The sequence below is a fragment of the Corythoichthys intestinalis genome, chromosome 1 (assembly GCF_030265065.1).
Source record: "Corythoichthys intestinalis isolate RoL2023-P3 chromosome 1, ASM3026506v1, whole genome shotgun sequence".
NCBI classification, from domain to species: Eukaryota; Metazoa; Chordata; class Actinopteri; order Syngnathiformes; family Syngnathidae; genus Corythoichthys; species Corythoichthys intestinalis.
Genome location: NC_080395.1, coordinates 11,115,751 through 11,131,478, shown reverse-complemented (window position 1 = coordinate 11,131,478; position 15,728 = coordinate 11,115,751). Strand labels below are relative to the sequence as shown.

The window sequence follows — 15,728 nt, the reverse complement described above, 5'->3', positions numbered from 1 at the left end:
TCGATATTAAAATCAACTTTGGCTATATCCCTAAGTGACATCCTAATGTGTATTTCTGCATTTATTTTGAATTCATTCATTAAGTTTTTATTGGCATTGTATTAATTTATAAATTTATTTCATAGACGATAAACAAATACACAAATGAATCAAAATTTAGAAAAATATATCAGCAAATATGATATAACTTTTATCAAAGTCATGAAACAACCTGTTGTAAGTGGAGGCTTCTTGCCAACAGCGACCTCTCCTTGCCGTTCCTGGCGGAAGCAGTACAATTAATAGGGAATGGGACGTACTACGTCATTGTTTGGACGCGCCTCCATGCTGGCAATATGATTCACTTCCGGTTCAGCAGACTCAATGCGGATTGTAACGTGTGGTCGTGCTAAGCTAACTCTTTCGGTGTTTTAGAAAGAAAATATGGGTGCTTATTGTTGCGTTACCGGGTGCAACAGCGTCTCCTACGACAAAAAAAGGGGCTAGGAAAAATTGACTCACTTTTCACCGTTTTCCTGCATGGAGGACCAAATATCAGATTACGAAGGTACGACAGATGGCTGGATTGCAGCGGTTCGTCGGAAAAGCATTTCTTATGATCATATTTCTGCTGGAATGAGAGTGTGTTCCTGTCATCCCTACTCTGTAAGTTGAACGATTTATCCACTTTTGGTTTAAATACGTTTTTTGTTTGTTTGTTTTTTTACACCGTTGTGTAAATCTGCCTCGGTAGCAATGCTCGCCTACTACGACTCACCTACCTGTTGTGTTCCTAGGTAAACCTGCTGACAACACATCCTGATTGGTCACCATCTCTCTTCTTGGATCATTTGACAAAGAAAATTTGTTCAATGGAGTGGTTCCATTTGTCCTGTGTCGGACTCAAACAAGCCCCTGCAGCAGACGCCATCTGGGTCTGCCCTTCTTGTTGATGAACTGCGGGCTTTTAACTTGTGAAAATGCAAGGACTTTAATGCACATATTTATTCTGATTGGCTATTTAACTATGGCCAGTGACGCGTTTTTTTGTTTTTTTTTAACCACTTTGACAAAGACACGTTTCATTGTAATGTTTATATATTCTATTATTATTTTTAATTTATAATATTCTTATTTGCTCTAATGTAGACTTTAGACTGTCAATTCAAATAGTGTTGGAAAAGTTGCAATACCTAAAATAGAAATGCAAGAACTGTAAAGTACATATTTATACACCTTTATTTACCTAAGGCCACTGGATGTTTTTTAACTGCTTTGAAAAATACAGGTTTTGTTGTGATCTTGTATTTATATAGTATATAGCTTTTTATAATGTATTATATTATGTATTATAATATTTGCTGCCCCCTGCCAGAGTGTGGGCCATTTTGTACTAAAATGGTTTTAAACTGTTAGTTCAAATACTGTGTTGGAGACTAGTACTTGCAATACTTAAAATGGAAATGCAAGAACTTTAAAGCACATATTTATCCTGTCTGGCAATTTACCCAAGGCCAGTAAATAGTGTTTTAAACTACTTTGACAAAGACACGTTTATTGTGATCTTGTATTTGTGTATTACTTATAATTTATTATATAATATTTGCTGCCACCGTCAGAGGGTGGGCCTTGTTTGCACTAATTTAAAGATATTAAACTGTCAATTCAAATATCGTATTGGAGAAATTGCATTACTTGAAATAAATCTATTGCAATTTATCAGTCCCAGTTTTTGTCTACAACACTGTCCAAAAATTGTCAATGCATACTCCAAATAGAATAACAAAATTAAGTCACCTGACTTTGTAATTATTACACCTGTTTATTATGAAGACCTGAAGTACACAACAAGCAGTTACAGTTTGTCAAGAAGTTGTTCAAGTCATGTTTTGGTATTCATATTTTATTGACTTTTCACAACAATACTTGGGCTCGTGTTTGTAAGAGCAGAGCAAACTGAAGTTTCAGCGTGCACTCTTCGCCTTTCCAACCTCTCATAACGCTCCGATGTGGTGCGCTTGACCTCAGAATAACCCAAGACGAGATATGGTGACCAATCGGGATGTGTTGTCAGCATTTCATATGCAGGTTTTCCTAGGAACATAACAGGTAGGTGAGGAGGAGCAGTAGGTTAGCATTGCTACCGAGGCAGATTTACACAATGGTGAAAAAAAACAAAAAAAAAAAAACGTATTGAAACCAAAACGGATAAATCGTTCAACTTACAAGAGTAGAGATGACGGGAACACACTCTCATTCCAGCAGAAATATGATCATAAGAAATGCTTTTCCGACGAACCGCTGCAATCCAGCCATCTGTCGTACCTTCGTGATCTGATATTTGGTCCTCCATGCAGGAAAACGGTGAAAAGTGAGTCCATTTTTCCTAACCCCTTTTTTTGTCGTAGGAGACGCTGTTGCACCCGGTAACGCAACAATAAGCACCCATATTTTCTTTCTAAAACACCGAAAGAGTTAGCTTAGCACGACCACACGTTACAATCCGCATTGGGTCTGCTGAACCGGAAGTGAATCATATTGCCAGCATGGAGGCGCGTCCAAACAATGACGTAGTACGTCCCATTCCCTATTGGATCAATTTCGAACTTTCAACGTATACATTTACGATTTGCGATTATTTAAATTCTGAGCCTTCAAATTGAGTTATGTACAGTGATGACTAGAATTCGGATATATTGCTCATAATTAATATTTTTAGAGTCCATATATGTGAAGTACTAATGGAACGTCCTTACGCTATAACATATTACACTGAAGTTTCAGCTTCGAACGTTTCTACTTCTGGTTCACATGAAGCAACAATTGTTTACATCCGGGATGTGCAGTTCTTTTGTTTACTCTTCTCCTGACCAAACGATCTCTTTCAAAACCTTCTCATCTGGTAAGTACCGAAGTAAGAATTTAGTGGACTGAAAAGTCCAATTTTAAAGTGGAAGTTGTTTGGCTTTTTGTTGAAGCTTCGCGCTAACCTAACTTAGTTCAGTTTAGCTTAGCTCGCTAGCGTTATCTGGCTTAACGCAGTGCTTCTCAATTATTTTCTGTTACGCCCCCCTCCCCAAACTCTCTGCCACCACTGTAAATAGTATCATTTGTCTATAAAATTACTATTATTATAAGTACACCTCTGCCTAAGATTGTCCCTTTTTCTATTAAAGAAAAAGTCATACATCAACTAGCAATATAACTTTATTAACATTGTTTTGTTTGTAACAGAAAATACCGAAGGCACATCAATTTGCCTGATAAAAACAAAGTCCTGAAGCGGGTTGCTTGTTAAGAGTCTTTATTGCTCGCTCTGAACTCTCGTACACTCTCTCTCTCCCGAGCCGGAACGCGCACAGCTCTTTATAATGTCTGTCACGTGACTGTGACGCAGCCGGTAACGCGCTCGGCCAAACAGACAAGTACAGTGGGTGAATTGTGTCTAACTAAGGGTCACCACAGTCCCATCCAAACTAAAAATACACTCAATGTTCATTTTTGACCGTTTGATATAAAAAAATAAAATATAATAAAATAAATTGATAAGAAATTAATATTGATTAGCAACATTAACTCATGAGGACAATATGCCAAACAATTTGACCGAAAACACAAAACAATGACGAGAACTAAACGACCGTCATTGGACCTAGGGAAAGCTTTCATTTTTGCTGCTCGCAGTATCAGCTCTTTTGCAATGGTGTGGTGTTATTTAGCACTGAGTTTACTAAACAGTGCTCGCTGGTACTGATAACACTGACAAAGTGGGATGATTCTGGGCAAAATTCGGCACGTTTTTCTCTGAAAAACAAGCAAGGAGCTTATCAATGATATTTGGGTCTAATGTCTTTAGGTGACGTCTTAGTTGATTTGGCTTCCTGATGTCCGCTACAAACATTTTTAAACACTGAAAACAGAGTCGTCTTTCCTCATCTCCCACTGTATTAAAAGGCAAAGCCAAACGACCCAAAAACCTGGCATTCTCGGCGGCTTGGGCAGAATCGGAGGTGAGGGCAGTTGTCGTAACGCTCCCAAGCGGAACACGGCACCTCTCAGGCGTACAGGTGAGAACCGGAGAAGACGGTGGGTCGCTGCGTGAGCCCAGCCCGAAAAACGGCCACAGCTCTTCATATCGCTCTGCTGTGTGCTCTTGTTTGGTTCAAAAATACTGCGCACACTCTGAAAATGAGAGTGCCACTGCCACCCACTGAGTGGATGTGCAAGTCCACTTTATTCCAGTACGCAAAAAAAATCTTTTTTATTTTTTTATATTTATTTATTGGCATACTCCACTATTTGAGAGGTACTGGCTTATCACCACTTCCAATTTGTAAAGTTTGTTTTAATTCAATCGGTTAATATGAGAGTGATTACATTTAATTGTACTGTATGAGCCGCTTCTCCACTTGTCTTTAAGATGTGACAAATTACCACTGACTGAAGGCCAATGCAATCCCAAACATCAAGTCAATGAGGAGAGGAAATCCAGGTCACGACGAACAACTGAAAAACAAAAGAAAATGAGGGTAAGCTCTTGACATTAGTTGTTGTGTTTTTCATGCAATATCAGACTTTCTTTGATGTGATTGTGATCAGCGAATGTGACTGTAGGGCAGTGCTTCCCAATTATTTTCTGTTATGCCCCCCCCCCAGGAAGACGTAAACGTTCCGCGCCCCCCCAACTCTCTGCCCCCACTATAAATATACTGTAGTATCATTTGTATATAAAATTCTTATTATTATAAGTACACCTCTGCATAACATTGTGTTCTTTTTAATATTAAAGAAAAACGATTATAGATCCATTTACAATAAAGTGTAAAAATAAAATAATTAAAAATAAATACATAAATAAAACATCCATACTCTAAAAATACACTCAAGACTCATATTTTGACCGTTTGATACTAAAAAATAAAATCAATAAATAATAATAAATTCAAATTGATTAGCATATTAACTCACGAGGACAATATGCCAAACAATTAGACCGGAAAAATAAAAATTAATAGAATAAAAACAACAGTTTGATTGGACAGAGGAACAGTTTTTTTTTTTTGTTTTTTTTTGTTTTTTTGCTGCAGGCAGTATCAGCTCCTTTGCTATGGTGTGGGGTTATTTTGCACTGAGCAACGTGGTATATCATCTAAAAAGATGCTAAAAGTGCTAGCTGGTTTACTGATGTCACACTGACAAAGCGAGAGGATTGCTAGCAATATTCGGCACATTTTCGCTGAAAAAAATAATTTCTGCTGTCCGCTGTGAACATTTTTAGACAAAATAAACAGACTAGTCTTTCCGCGTCCCCCACTGTACTAAAAGTCATGGCCAAAAGCCAAATGCTACATACGCTTCGTCATATTTCCATGTCTTACCATTTCATATGTCCAGTGCTCTTTGCTGTGTGCTCTTGTTTGGTTCAAAAATACTGCGCACACGCTGAAAATGAGGGTGAAAACTTAGTGGATGTGCAATTACACTTTATTTTAGTACGGCAAAAAGTAGGTTTCCCAAGGTCACATGCGCCACCCCCAGCATCGCTCTGCGTCCCCCTAGGGGGGCCCGCCCCACTATTTGAGAAGTACTCCTGTAGGGCAACAAGGCCATATCTGACTTGCGGTACAAGGTTCACTATAACGATGATCTCACGATATGATGATAATAATTTGTCAACAAACACTTTTTTCATAACGAGACGGTAACGAGCTAAAGACATGATTTGGGAGGCTAAAACATAACGAGCCTGATGCCAGTTTTCGTTTGACGAGACAAAAATGCACAATGGTTTCCATCACATGTCCACAATGTATGCCATTTTAATGTGTAGTTAGCCTGCATTGTAGCAGTGTCTACTTATGTCACTCTTATAATGTGATGCCCCCCCCCACTCACCAGTGCACTGTCCTTCTAGGCTTACACACACGGTAGGATTTGTTTTCTTATCTTGGCCAGAGAAAATATGCAATGTTGCTTTAGCTTTTAAAGGTCTGTGCTGAGTGACCATCACACACTAAATGTAACTCGTAGCGTTAGCATAGCATTCGCTTTTGTAACATATAATAATACAATAATCTAAATATAATTTATTTAATATTGTTTGTGTTTTTATATTTTAATCCGTAGATGCATAAGTGGGTCAAAAATGACCCGGTGAGGTTGTTTTCTTGAAATACCTTCAGAATGAAAAATTGTTAACAATTCAAATTTCAGGTATTCCTCAAAAAACATGTTCTTGATATAATGCCATTCAAATTTTTGATGAACTTTTAATACATTTGAAAGAATTGTCATTTTTGTATTACTACTCTAAGCTTCCACAAGTAGGTCAAAAATGACCCACATGCGTTTTCTATGGAATCCAATGGGAATCTTTGATTCTTTTTAACTTTGGCTGTCAGGAATAAATTTACCATGGACCACACAGACTAGGTATGTAAAAGTGACATCCCTTCAGAAAATTATTTTACACAGCAAGAGAGCTGATACGTGTACTGTAAGTATCATGTCCATATAATATTTTGTGTGTGTGTCTTTCATGACTATTTTTATCAACAAATTAACCTACTTCATAACTAGCTAGCTAACTAAGGCTAGGTTCATACCGCAGGTCCTAATGCACAATTCCGATTTTTTTTGGTCAAATCTGTTTTTTTGGCGTACCCGTTCAGACTGCCTTTGTCCATTGATTCTGTTCAAGTATCACACACGCGCTCTAATTCGCAGTCCAAGATGCGCTGAGCAAACTAGCCCACATGCGCAGGAGCAGTGGAGCAGAGAGAAAACCGAGCATTGTCAGGCTTATTCTGAACCCATTTAATTTTTTTATGACTTGTCAAGCCCGCTTCTTCCCCAAAAACCGCGTTCAAGCTAGGCGCTAACACTAAATCACAGCTGCACTGCCACCGTAGCACCCTGTCTCTCTCGCTCTTTGCTGATGTTAATTGTTGCATGAATTCCAATTTGGGGGACTTGACAGTTCGGACCGCAGCAACATTCTGGAAAAATGTGGCCCGGATGGGTTTTTAACCACATACGAAAGTGACCTGGATCGAATGTGAAAATGGTCCACTTTTATGCGACTTTTCCCGTTCAGTCGAGTCGGAAAAACACGAAAAAATCAGATTTGTGCTAGATTTACAGCTGAAATGATCCTATAGATGTTGGATGATGGAGAGGCAGTGACGGGGTTGGACTCAAGTGTCCGAAATTTCTGATGATGAGGACCCAGACTATTGTCCAGGTGGCAGTTGTCCACCTGGAAATCCAACTGAACAGGATCAATGTGACTCATAAGATTCCAATTATGTGTCCTCTGAAGAAGAAAGTGTCCAAATCATGGCCAACAGAATGAGTTGGTAGGGTTCTTACTAGAGAGAATTACCCCCCACCCAGGGCAGAACACAGAGCCACAATATCCTCAGAAATCGGTCAGTGCCTCCACAAGGGCTTAGCACCGCTGTCTTACCAAAAAGAATCATGGGAGCTCTTCATCATTGATGATAAAATACAAGGAAGGATAAAGTCTATTGCTGTTTTTTGTTCTGTTTTTTTCTTTCAAAAAATTTTAATTGAATCATAAAGATATTTCAAGCATGAAATCATTCTTTTGTGGCCATAAATATCAAGTTAATTTATATAAAAGTGATTATTGTTCACCAAAATGGCATAAACACACATTGGTTCTAATATGGGTCATTTTTGACCCACTTATAGAAGAGTGTAGGATCCAGTAACTTGTGCATCAAAGGGTTAATAATAAACATTTATTGCATTTGGGTGATTTATTAGGATGTATTGTCACTACATTCGTGGCTGAATTGGATCAAAGAAAATTAACAATATCACATTTCGGCAATAATTTATGAGACAATATATCGCCTACTAAAATTTGTTATAGTGACAGGCCTAGCCATATGATGATTTCTGCCTCATCGTTAAAAAAACCCTCAATAAAAACCCATTGGGATGATATTTAAAATGTACTGGAAAAACTAGAAAATTGGTCTCAAAGTTCTTCAAAAGTACTTTAATCTGGCCAGGAAAAAGGTGTACGAACCCTGCTACCAATATGTCAGAGTTCAATCTTTTGTCATGTAACAAATTTTAAACACCAAGAAAGACATACTCCTAAGCCCAGCATTAAAAAAACAAGAAGTTAGTTAGTTCATCTATGTACTCGTCCTTCTCACAATAGGCTTGATCTACTAAAGTTGTGTTTAATTAATCTAAAATATATGAAAGTTTAATTTTTATCATTACATTGTGCAAAGTAATGGATTTTATCACACTTTTATTTTAGAAGGACATGTATATTTTCTCTCCATATTATAAAAAAAATATGCATCCTGATTATCATTGTAAAAGCTCATCTGTAGACTTCACTATCAGTTGTCGAGACGGCTCCTACAGAAATTGCACCACAGCTTCCCGTAGGGGGCCGGGCCAGGCAGAGCGTCGCGGAGCTTTTACTGCGGTAACTTGAACGCACGGCGCGTTCGAAACTGCATTTAGGTGGAAACAGGACAAAAGTTTTAGTGCATACAAGCAGGCAGGAGTGTCTCAAGAGTGATTTGGTTAAAGATTCAAGGTAATTATTAGATAAAATTGCACTATGCATGCACTTTGAGACGTGAAAAAATTTTGCGTGAAATATTTACGCCAAATGAAAGATAACTGCCCGGTTTTTTGCTTTTAGCCAAGAATCTAGACTGTATACCTTCATATCTATAGACATTCCGGGATTTACGCATTTATTTATAAGAATTTTCCATTTAATAAGCTCTGTTTTGTGATGGCCGCCATGTTGGATTTTGTATCCATATACAATAGCTTTACTTTTTTTTTTTTTTTGCAATACAACGAAGAAAAAGACGTGCTGTGGCAATAGAGACATCAGAATTCAAGTTAAGTTCTGATTGTATAAAAATGCAAAATTTGGTTTTGTTGAGTAAAATTAAGGGGATTCTGCATGGTTTCGTTAAGTATTAAGTTTCTGATGTGAAAAGTGAGTGATTTATTAGCTGTTGAAAACTTAATTAAAAAAAAAAAATGAAGTTGCTATTTCGGGCAAAAACTTATATGAAATTTTAAATTGGATCCTAAAACGAGAGGTGATTATCTCTGCATTCGGCCATTTTGTGCATCTAGCGTAAAATCTGAGAATTTTATAGCCATTTTATGTTTTGTTGTACTTTTATAAAAAATAATTAATCGGGATTTTATTAGGGAACAACGTTTTGAATTTTTTCAACACCACTGCTCATTGAGACTCAAATATTCCTAGGGGAGGTACCTGTTTTGGTTTTAGGTCGGTAGGGCCTTTGGTTTTGAAAATATTAGAATTTTTAGAAGTTTTTTAAGTTTTTGAAAATACGCCCCCTTCGGAGCGACCCGGTTTCCCGTCAACTGATAGTGAAGTCTACGGCTCGACTTTGACAAATCAATTTTTTTCACCCAGTGTCCCACAGATGTCACTGTAGAAGATGTTCACCCTGAGAAGCCCGATCCCCTCCACATCAAACAGGAGGAGGAGTCTGAGATGCCGCACATCAAACAGGAGGCGGAGTCAGAAACTCTTTACATTAAAGAAGAAGAACAGGAAGATGATATCTCCAAGTTTCCAAAAACTGTCAGTTTGAAGAAGGAAGAAGATGAAGGTCCGAGCGAAGCAGCGAAACTTTCGGGCGAGGGCTCATTTCCACACCTGACAACAAAAAAAGGGGGAGGACTGCAACCGGACGGCCTCTTAGCTCCGCTTTCGGACAGCGACAACGTAACGTCACACTCTTCTGACACTGACACTGATGTGGAGGATGTTGACTTTAATGAGAATGCTTGGAAATCCTTAAACAAGTCATCATTGAAAAGAGGGACAAAAGAATGTGCGAGTGGGAAACCGTTTGGCTGCACACTTTGCGACAAAGGATTTTCTCAAAAGAATCAGTTAAAAATACATATAAGAATACACACTGGAGAAAAGCCTTTTGTCTGCACATGTTGTGGTAAAAGATTCACCGAGAAGGGAGGTTTAAAGAAACACTTCTGGACACACACTGTAGAAAAGCCTTTTGTCTGTACATATTGTGGTAAAACATTCAACCAGAAGGGATATTTAAACACACACACACGCACACACACTGTAGAAAAGCCTTTTCCCTGCTCAGTTTGCGAGAAAGGATTTTCTTCCAAGGCTGATTTAGAAAAGCATCAGCACACACACACTGGAGAAAAGCCTTTTGTCTGCACATGTTGTGGTAAAAGATTCACTGTGAAGAGAACTTTAAACATACACACACGCACACACACTGGAGAAAAGCCTTTCGCCTGCACACATTGTGGTAAAAGATTCATCTATAAGGGAGCTTTAAACATACACACGCGCACACACACTGTCGAAAAGCCTTTTCCCTGCTCGTTTTGTGAGAAAAGATTTTCTTCCAAGGCTGATTTAGAAAAGCATCAGTGTACTCACACTGGAGAAAAGCCTTTTGTCTGCACATGTTGTGGTAAAAGATTCACCATGAAGAAATTTTTAAACATACACACACGCACACACACTGGAGAAAAGCCTTTTGTCTGCACATGTTGTGGTAAAAGATTCACTGAGAAGGGAAATTTAATCAAACACACACGCACACACACTGGCGATAAGCCTTTTGTCTGCACATGTTGTGGTAAAAGATTCACTGAGAAGGGAAATTTAATCAAACACACACGCACACACACTGGCGATAAGCCTTTTGTCTGCACATGTTGTGGTAAAAGATTCGGCGCCAGGGGAAATTTACAGAAACACATGATGACACACACTGTAGAAAAGCCTTTTGTCTGTACATATTGTGGTAAAAGATTCACCCAGAAGGGACATTTGAAAAAACATACACACACACACACTGTCGAAAAGCCTTTTCCCTGCTCATTTTGTGAGAAAAGATTTTCTTCCAAGGCTTATTTAGAAAAGCATCAGTGTACTCACACTGGAGAAAAGCCTTTTGTCTGCACATGTTGTGGTAAAAGATTCACCGAGAAGAGAACTTTAAACATACACACATGCACACACACTGTAGAAAAGCCTTTTCCCTGTTCAGTTTGAGAGGAAAGATTTTCTTTGAAGGCTGATTTAGAAAAGCATCAGGGTACACACACTGGAGAAAAGCCTTTTGTCTGTACATGTTGTGGTAAAAGATTCACTGGGATGGGAAATTTAAAGAGACGCAACAACACACACTGGAGAGAAACCGTTTACCTGCTGAATTTGTAGTAACATTTTTTGTATATTTTCTCACACCCTGTTCTGTCCCTTAAAGTGCGGATGACACCAAAAAGCATGTTTATTTCATATTTCACGGGGTGTTTTATGCTCCTGAATGAAATGGACCGCTTGGATGTGTGTGGAAATGAGTTACTTCCGGCTATAGTCTCCAGTTGAGAAAGAGTGACGTGTACGGTAGAAGGAGTCCTCTTCACTATCCAGCCGTACTGTTGTATTAGAAGGACTAAGGATTCAGCTGATTTGGCGGATTAATTCGTTTATTTTTTGCATCACGCCAGCCAAACGGCTGCAGAAAAATGTTACTACACGAGGGAGAGGTGTGTGAGCCATTTTGGGGTTTCAAAAGGTTCCCATTCACCGAAGGATATTGGCCAAAACAAGCCCTACTACTGTGGGACCATTGGACTTCCGAGGAAGTGAGTAAACATCGTGTTTGTATTATGTCAAGTACTAGGATCATTTTATCACGGAGGTGGCTTGCATTTTGTGGCTGACATGCTACTTGTCCACTCGGCCGACAACTGGTGGCGGCATGTCGCACATCCCCCACGCCGGGAGAGCACGATACTCGGCTTATTGCCCTCTTCATGTGCCCTGTGTTCTGTCAAATTTTCCACCTGATCAATAATTGCCATTTTGGCTCTAAAATAGCTGCGAATACTTTTGGCTTAAAAATAGCCGGGAATGTTTTTTCACATTTAGCGCCACACAGTGTTTAAAACGTGGTGCGAAATTTTTAGAAACACTTTTTTTTTTGCACATTTACAACATTATTTAGCAACTTAAATATTCATTTTGAAATAAGTTTTGTACCTGAATGTTTAAATCCAAAGCTAAATATTTAATTTAAATTTATATCCTAAATGCTAAATCTGGAAACAATTGGAACTAAATATTTAGCTTAATATGCAAATTCACATGACTGGAGACCGGAAGTAACAAAATAAAAGCTGGAGCACACAAAATACTCTTGAAATAGTTTCTCCTAAATATGTATTTTACCTATATATTATTATCACAATGACTCATGTCTAAGAGCAGACTGCCACCGTTGAGTAGGTTTTATTCATTTTCAAGCAACGTAAAAAGACAGTCTGAGCTGCACCACCAGCTTTTATTTTGTCACTTCCGGTCTCCAGTCATGTGAATTTGCATATTAAGCTAAATATTTAGTTCCGACCGTTTCCTGATTTAACATTTGGGATATAGGATATAAATTTAAGATTTCAATTAAATATTTCGTTCTGGGAGTTAAAGAATCAGGTCCAAAACTTATTTAAAAATAAATAAGTTGCCAAATAATTTTGTAAATGTGCAAAAAAAAAAGTGACTCTAAAAATTTCACACCATTTTAAACACTGTGTGGCGCTAAATGTGAGAAAATGTTGTTGTCATTTTCAGCATGTGCTGCTTTACAAACGGTGCCCCACAGTATTCCCGAAAGTGAACAAAATACTCCATCGACTTGTTTTGAAGCGACGGGTATTTTGTTTGGAGATTACATTTAAGCTTGCTTGGCATCATGTCGCTGTTGGATAGCCGCTCATGTTGCGTTCAAGAACTGCTCTGATTGCTATCCATCAGCCACCTTGCTGTCCTCGCCGATGTGTTGGAATAAAACGGGGAGAGGATTGATGGTCGTCACATATGGATAAAATGGAAAAAGACACTTTAGTGTGTATCAGCACTTGACGAGTTTAATGAAATGATGTCAAGTAGACGTGCTGGGATCCACATTGTCAGTGACTGCCAGCAAGCTGGGCGGAGAGCAAGATGTCTTCCAGCGGAGGTCAGATGCAGGGGCCCGTTCTCTAGCCTGGTTCTTCAATATTTTAGGCCTCAAGGGAGAGAAGAAGAGGAGAGGCATCCGTTGTATCACCAACGTGGCAGAGAGCACCTCAAGTCGCCTGTGGCTCAAAAGAGAAGAGCTGTGGTGTCATGGTAGCGAGCCATCCGGATCCAGGCAGGGTTCTGATCACCCCGGGTTGGGTCAACTGAGAAGAGTGTATGATGTTGAAAGACCCGAAACATCTAATGATTCCAGGAAGCTCATGTTCGGGTCTTTCAAGATGTGTGACTGGCAAGGGGGTATGTTTAGTCTCAACATTGGTAGGGACGCTATAGATACATATACAGGTTTTGTTGGTGACGGTACATTAATTACACCAAACAGATTGGGTGAATGGGGGTCAGGGCTACATTTCTCACAAATATGCTGATGTGTTGCCTACGTAAAAATGAAAAGAAAAAAAAAAAAAAAATTAACTGTTTTTATATAGGAAATTTACAGTGGTTATGTTTTTCTTTGTTTTTTTGGGGGGGGGTTAAAGAAATGTCTTCATAGGCTGCAAATAAGATTAATTTTAAATGAATGATGGAGAAAATAATTTTAATCAATGAATAAATGCGCAGTTGAATCAACTTTAACAGTAGAAAACACATACAGTACAGGAGGACACTTATTTCTAAGCTGCTTCCTACTTGAGTTTTGCAGGTTAGCAAGTTCACACAGTTTAATGTTATGCTAACTGTGAAGCAGGTCGGACTTTCAGTAGCAACAGTAGAAACACAGGTTCTCATGTTTGGAGGAAAAAGAATACTGAATTGTACCATGCCCACTGTGAAGCATGGGGGTGGAAACATCATGCTTTGGGGCTGTTTTTCTGCAAAGGGACCAGGACGACAGATCTGTGTAAAGGAAAAAATGAATGGGGCCATGTATCGAGAGATTTTGAGTGAAAATCTCCTTCCGTCAGCAAGGGCATTGAAAATGAGACGTGGCTGGGTCTTTCAGCATGACAATGATCCGAAACACACAACCAGAGCAACAAAGGAGTGGCTTCGTAAGAAGCATTTCAAGGTCCTGGAGTGGCCTAGCCAGTCTCCAGATCTCCACCACATAGAAAATCTGTGGAGGGAGTTGAAAGTCCGTGGTGCCCAACGGCAGCCCCAAATCATCACTGCTCTAGAGGAGAGCTGCATGGAGGAATGGGCCAAAATACCAACAACAGTGTGTGAAAAGCTTGTGAAGAGTTACAGAAAACGTTTGGCCTCCGTTATTGCCAACAAAGGGTACATAACAAAGTATTGAGATGAACTTTTGGTATTGACCAAATACTTATTTTCCACCATGATTTGCAAATAAATTCTTTAAAAATCAAACAATGTGATTTTCTGGGTTTTTTTCCACATTCTGTCTCTCAAAGTTGGGGTTTACCCATGTTGACAATGACAGGCCTCTCTAATATTTTCAAGTGGGAGAACTTGCACAATTAGTGGTTGACTAAATACTTATTTGCCCCACTGTAAGTCTGAACATAATGAAAATACAGTAATTCACTGAATAATGGAAGGGTCAATTCTATTCATACAACATATGGGAAGACATTATAAATTATTATCATTAGTAATTATCATCAATTATAATCATTATATAATTCAAATAAGGTTGCTCAAAAGTTGGTGGGGACAATTTGAGCATCCTGAAAAGTTGCTAGTGTTATCTCCCTACCGTCCCTATGCAAACCTACGCCCTTGGTGACTGACTTTTTTTTTTTTTTTTTTTACTTCCTCTATTAGGGAACCATTTATAGTGCTCTTCTCTGTCCGATATGAAAATCAACTTTGGCTATATCCCTAAGTAACATCCTAATGTGTATTTCTGCATTTATTTTGAATTCATTCATTACGGTTTTATTCACATTGTATTATTCATCAATTCATTTATTTTGTAGAATTAAAACAAATACACAACTGAATCAAAATTTAGAAAAAATACATAAGCAAATATGTATTTTATAAGCTTGAGAACGATAAACCGATACGACCGGCTATCCGGTTTTACAGGTGAGAGATACAGCTGTATCGATAGTAAAGTTACCATTCGACAGTAATTAGCCATTAAATCTTCAATGAGCCGATAGTAGAGATATAATTCGGCTGTCGCGAGCACAAGGATCGGCTTCTAATGCCTAGTTCAATGCATTGTTTAATATGATAATAATTTAGCTTTTACCTCTCATGCTGCGCTTGAGTCATTCACCACACAGCGCACTTAGATGGTGACCGGCGACCGCCGTCGTGGTTGCCTTAACTTCCCATTCATTTAGGCAGAACCGCTGGTAGTCGCCGTCATTACTCGATCGTCACCGGCGTGTCATAACAACGCGAGAGCTAACAAAACCACTGTAACACCCGCTCCGTGGCGTTTTCTTCACAGCCCAAAACGAAACTAGTAGTGGCAACGAAGCACCATGCTAAAACAATGGACAGTTTGAGCACCACGCCACCGGCGTGCAGCGATTGATTTTCAACGCACCCAGGAAAACAAAAGTCGGACTTTGAAGTGACGAAGGCAGCCAGATCTGTTCGAATGGGACAGAGCTAGTGTGAAGCGGTACAGACATCGTGAGTTATTAACCCTGAAAAATAACCCACTACAATGGTGGAAAGGGCGGCATATTGTTTCCACGAA

General features: G+C 38.9%; 1 protein-coding gene across 1 annotated transcript; it reads left to right on the top strand.

The window, feature by feature from the left end:
• Positions 1 to 2,648: 2,648 nt before the first annotated feature.
• On the top strand, positions 2,649 to 14,374 carry LOC130926554 (gastrula zinc finger protein XlCGF57.1-like). Its single transcript, XM_057851497.1, has 3 exons — positions 2,649 to 2,881; positions 4,400 to 4,508; positions 9,440 to 14,374. The coding sequence occupies exons 2-3, from the start codon at positions 4,503 to 4,505 to the stop codon at positions 11,072 to 11,074; spliced, it is 1,641 nt and encodes a 546-aa protein (XP_057707480.1). The 5' UTR covers positions 2,649 to 2,881; positions 4,400 to 4,502; the 3' UTR covers positions 11,075 to 14,374.
• Positions 14,375 to 15,728: the final 1,354 nt, after the last annotated feature.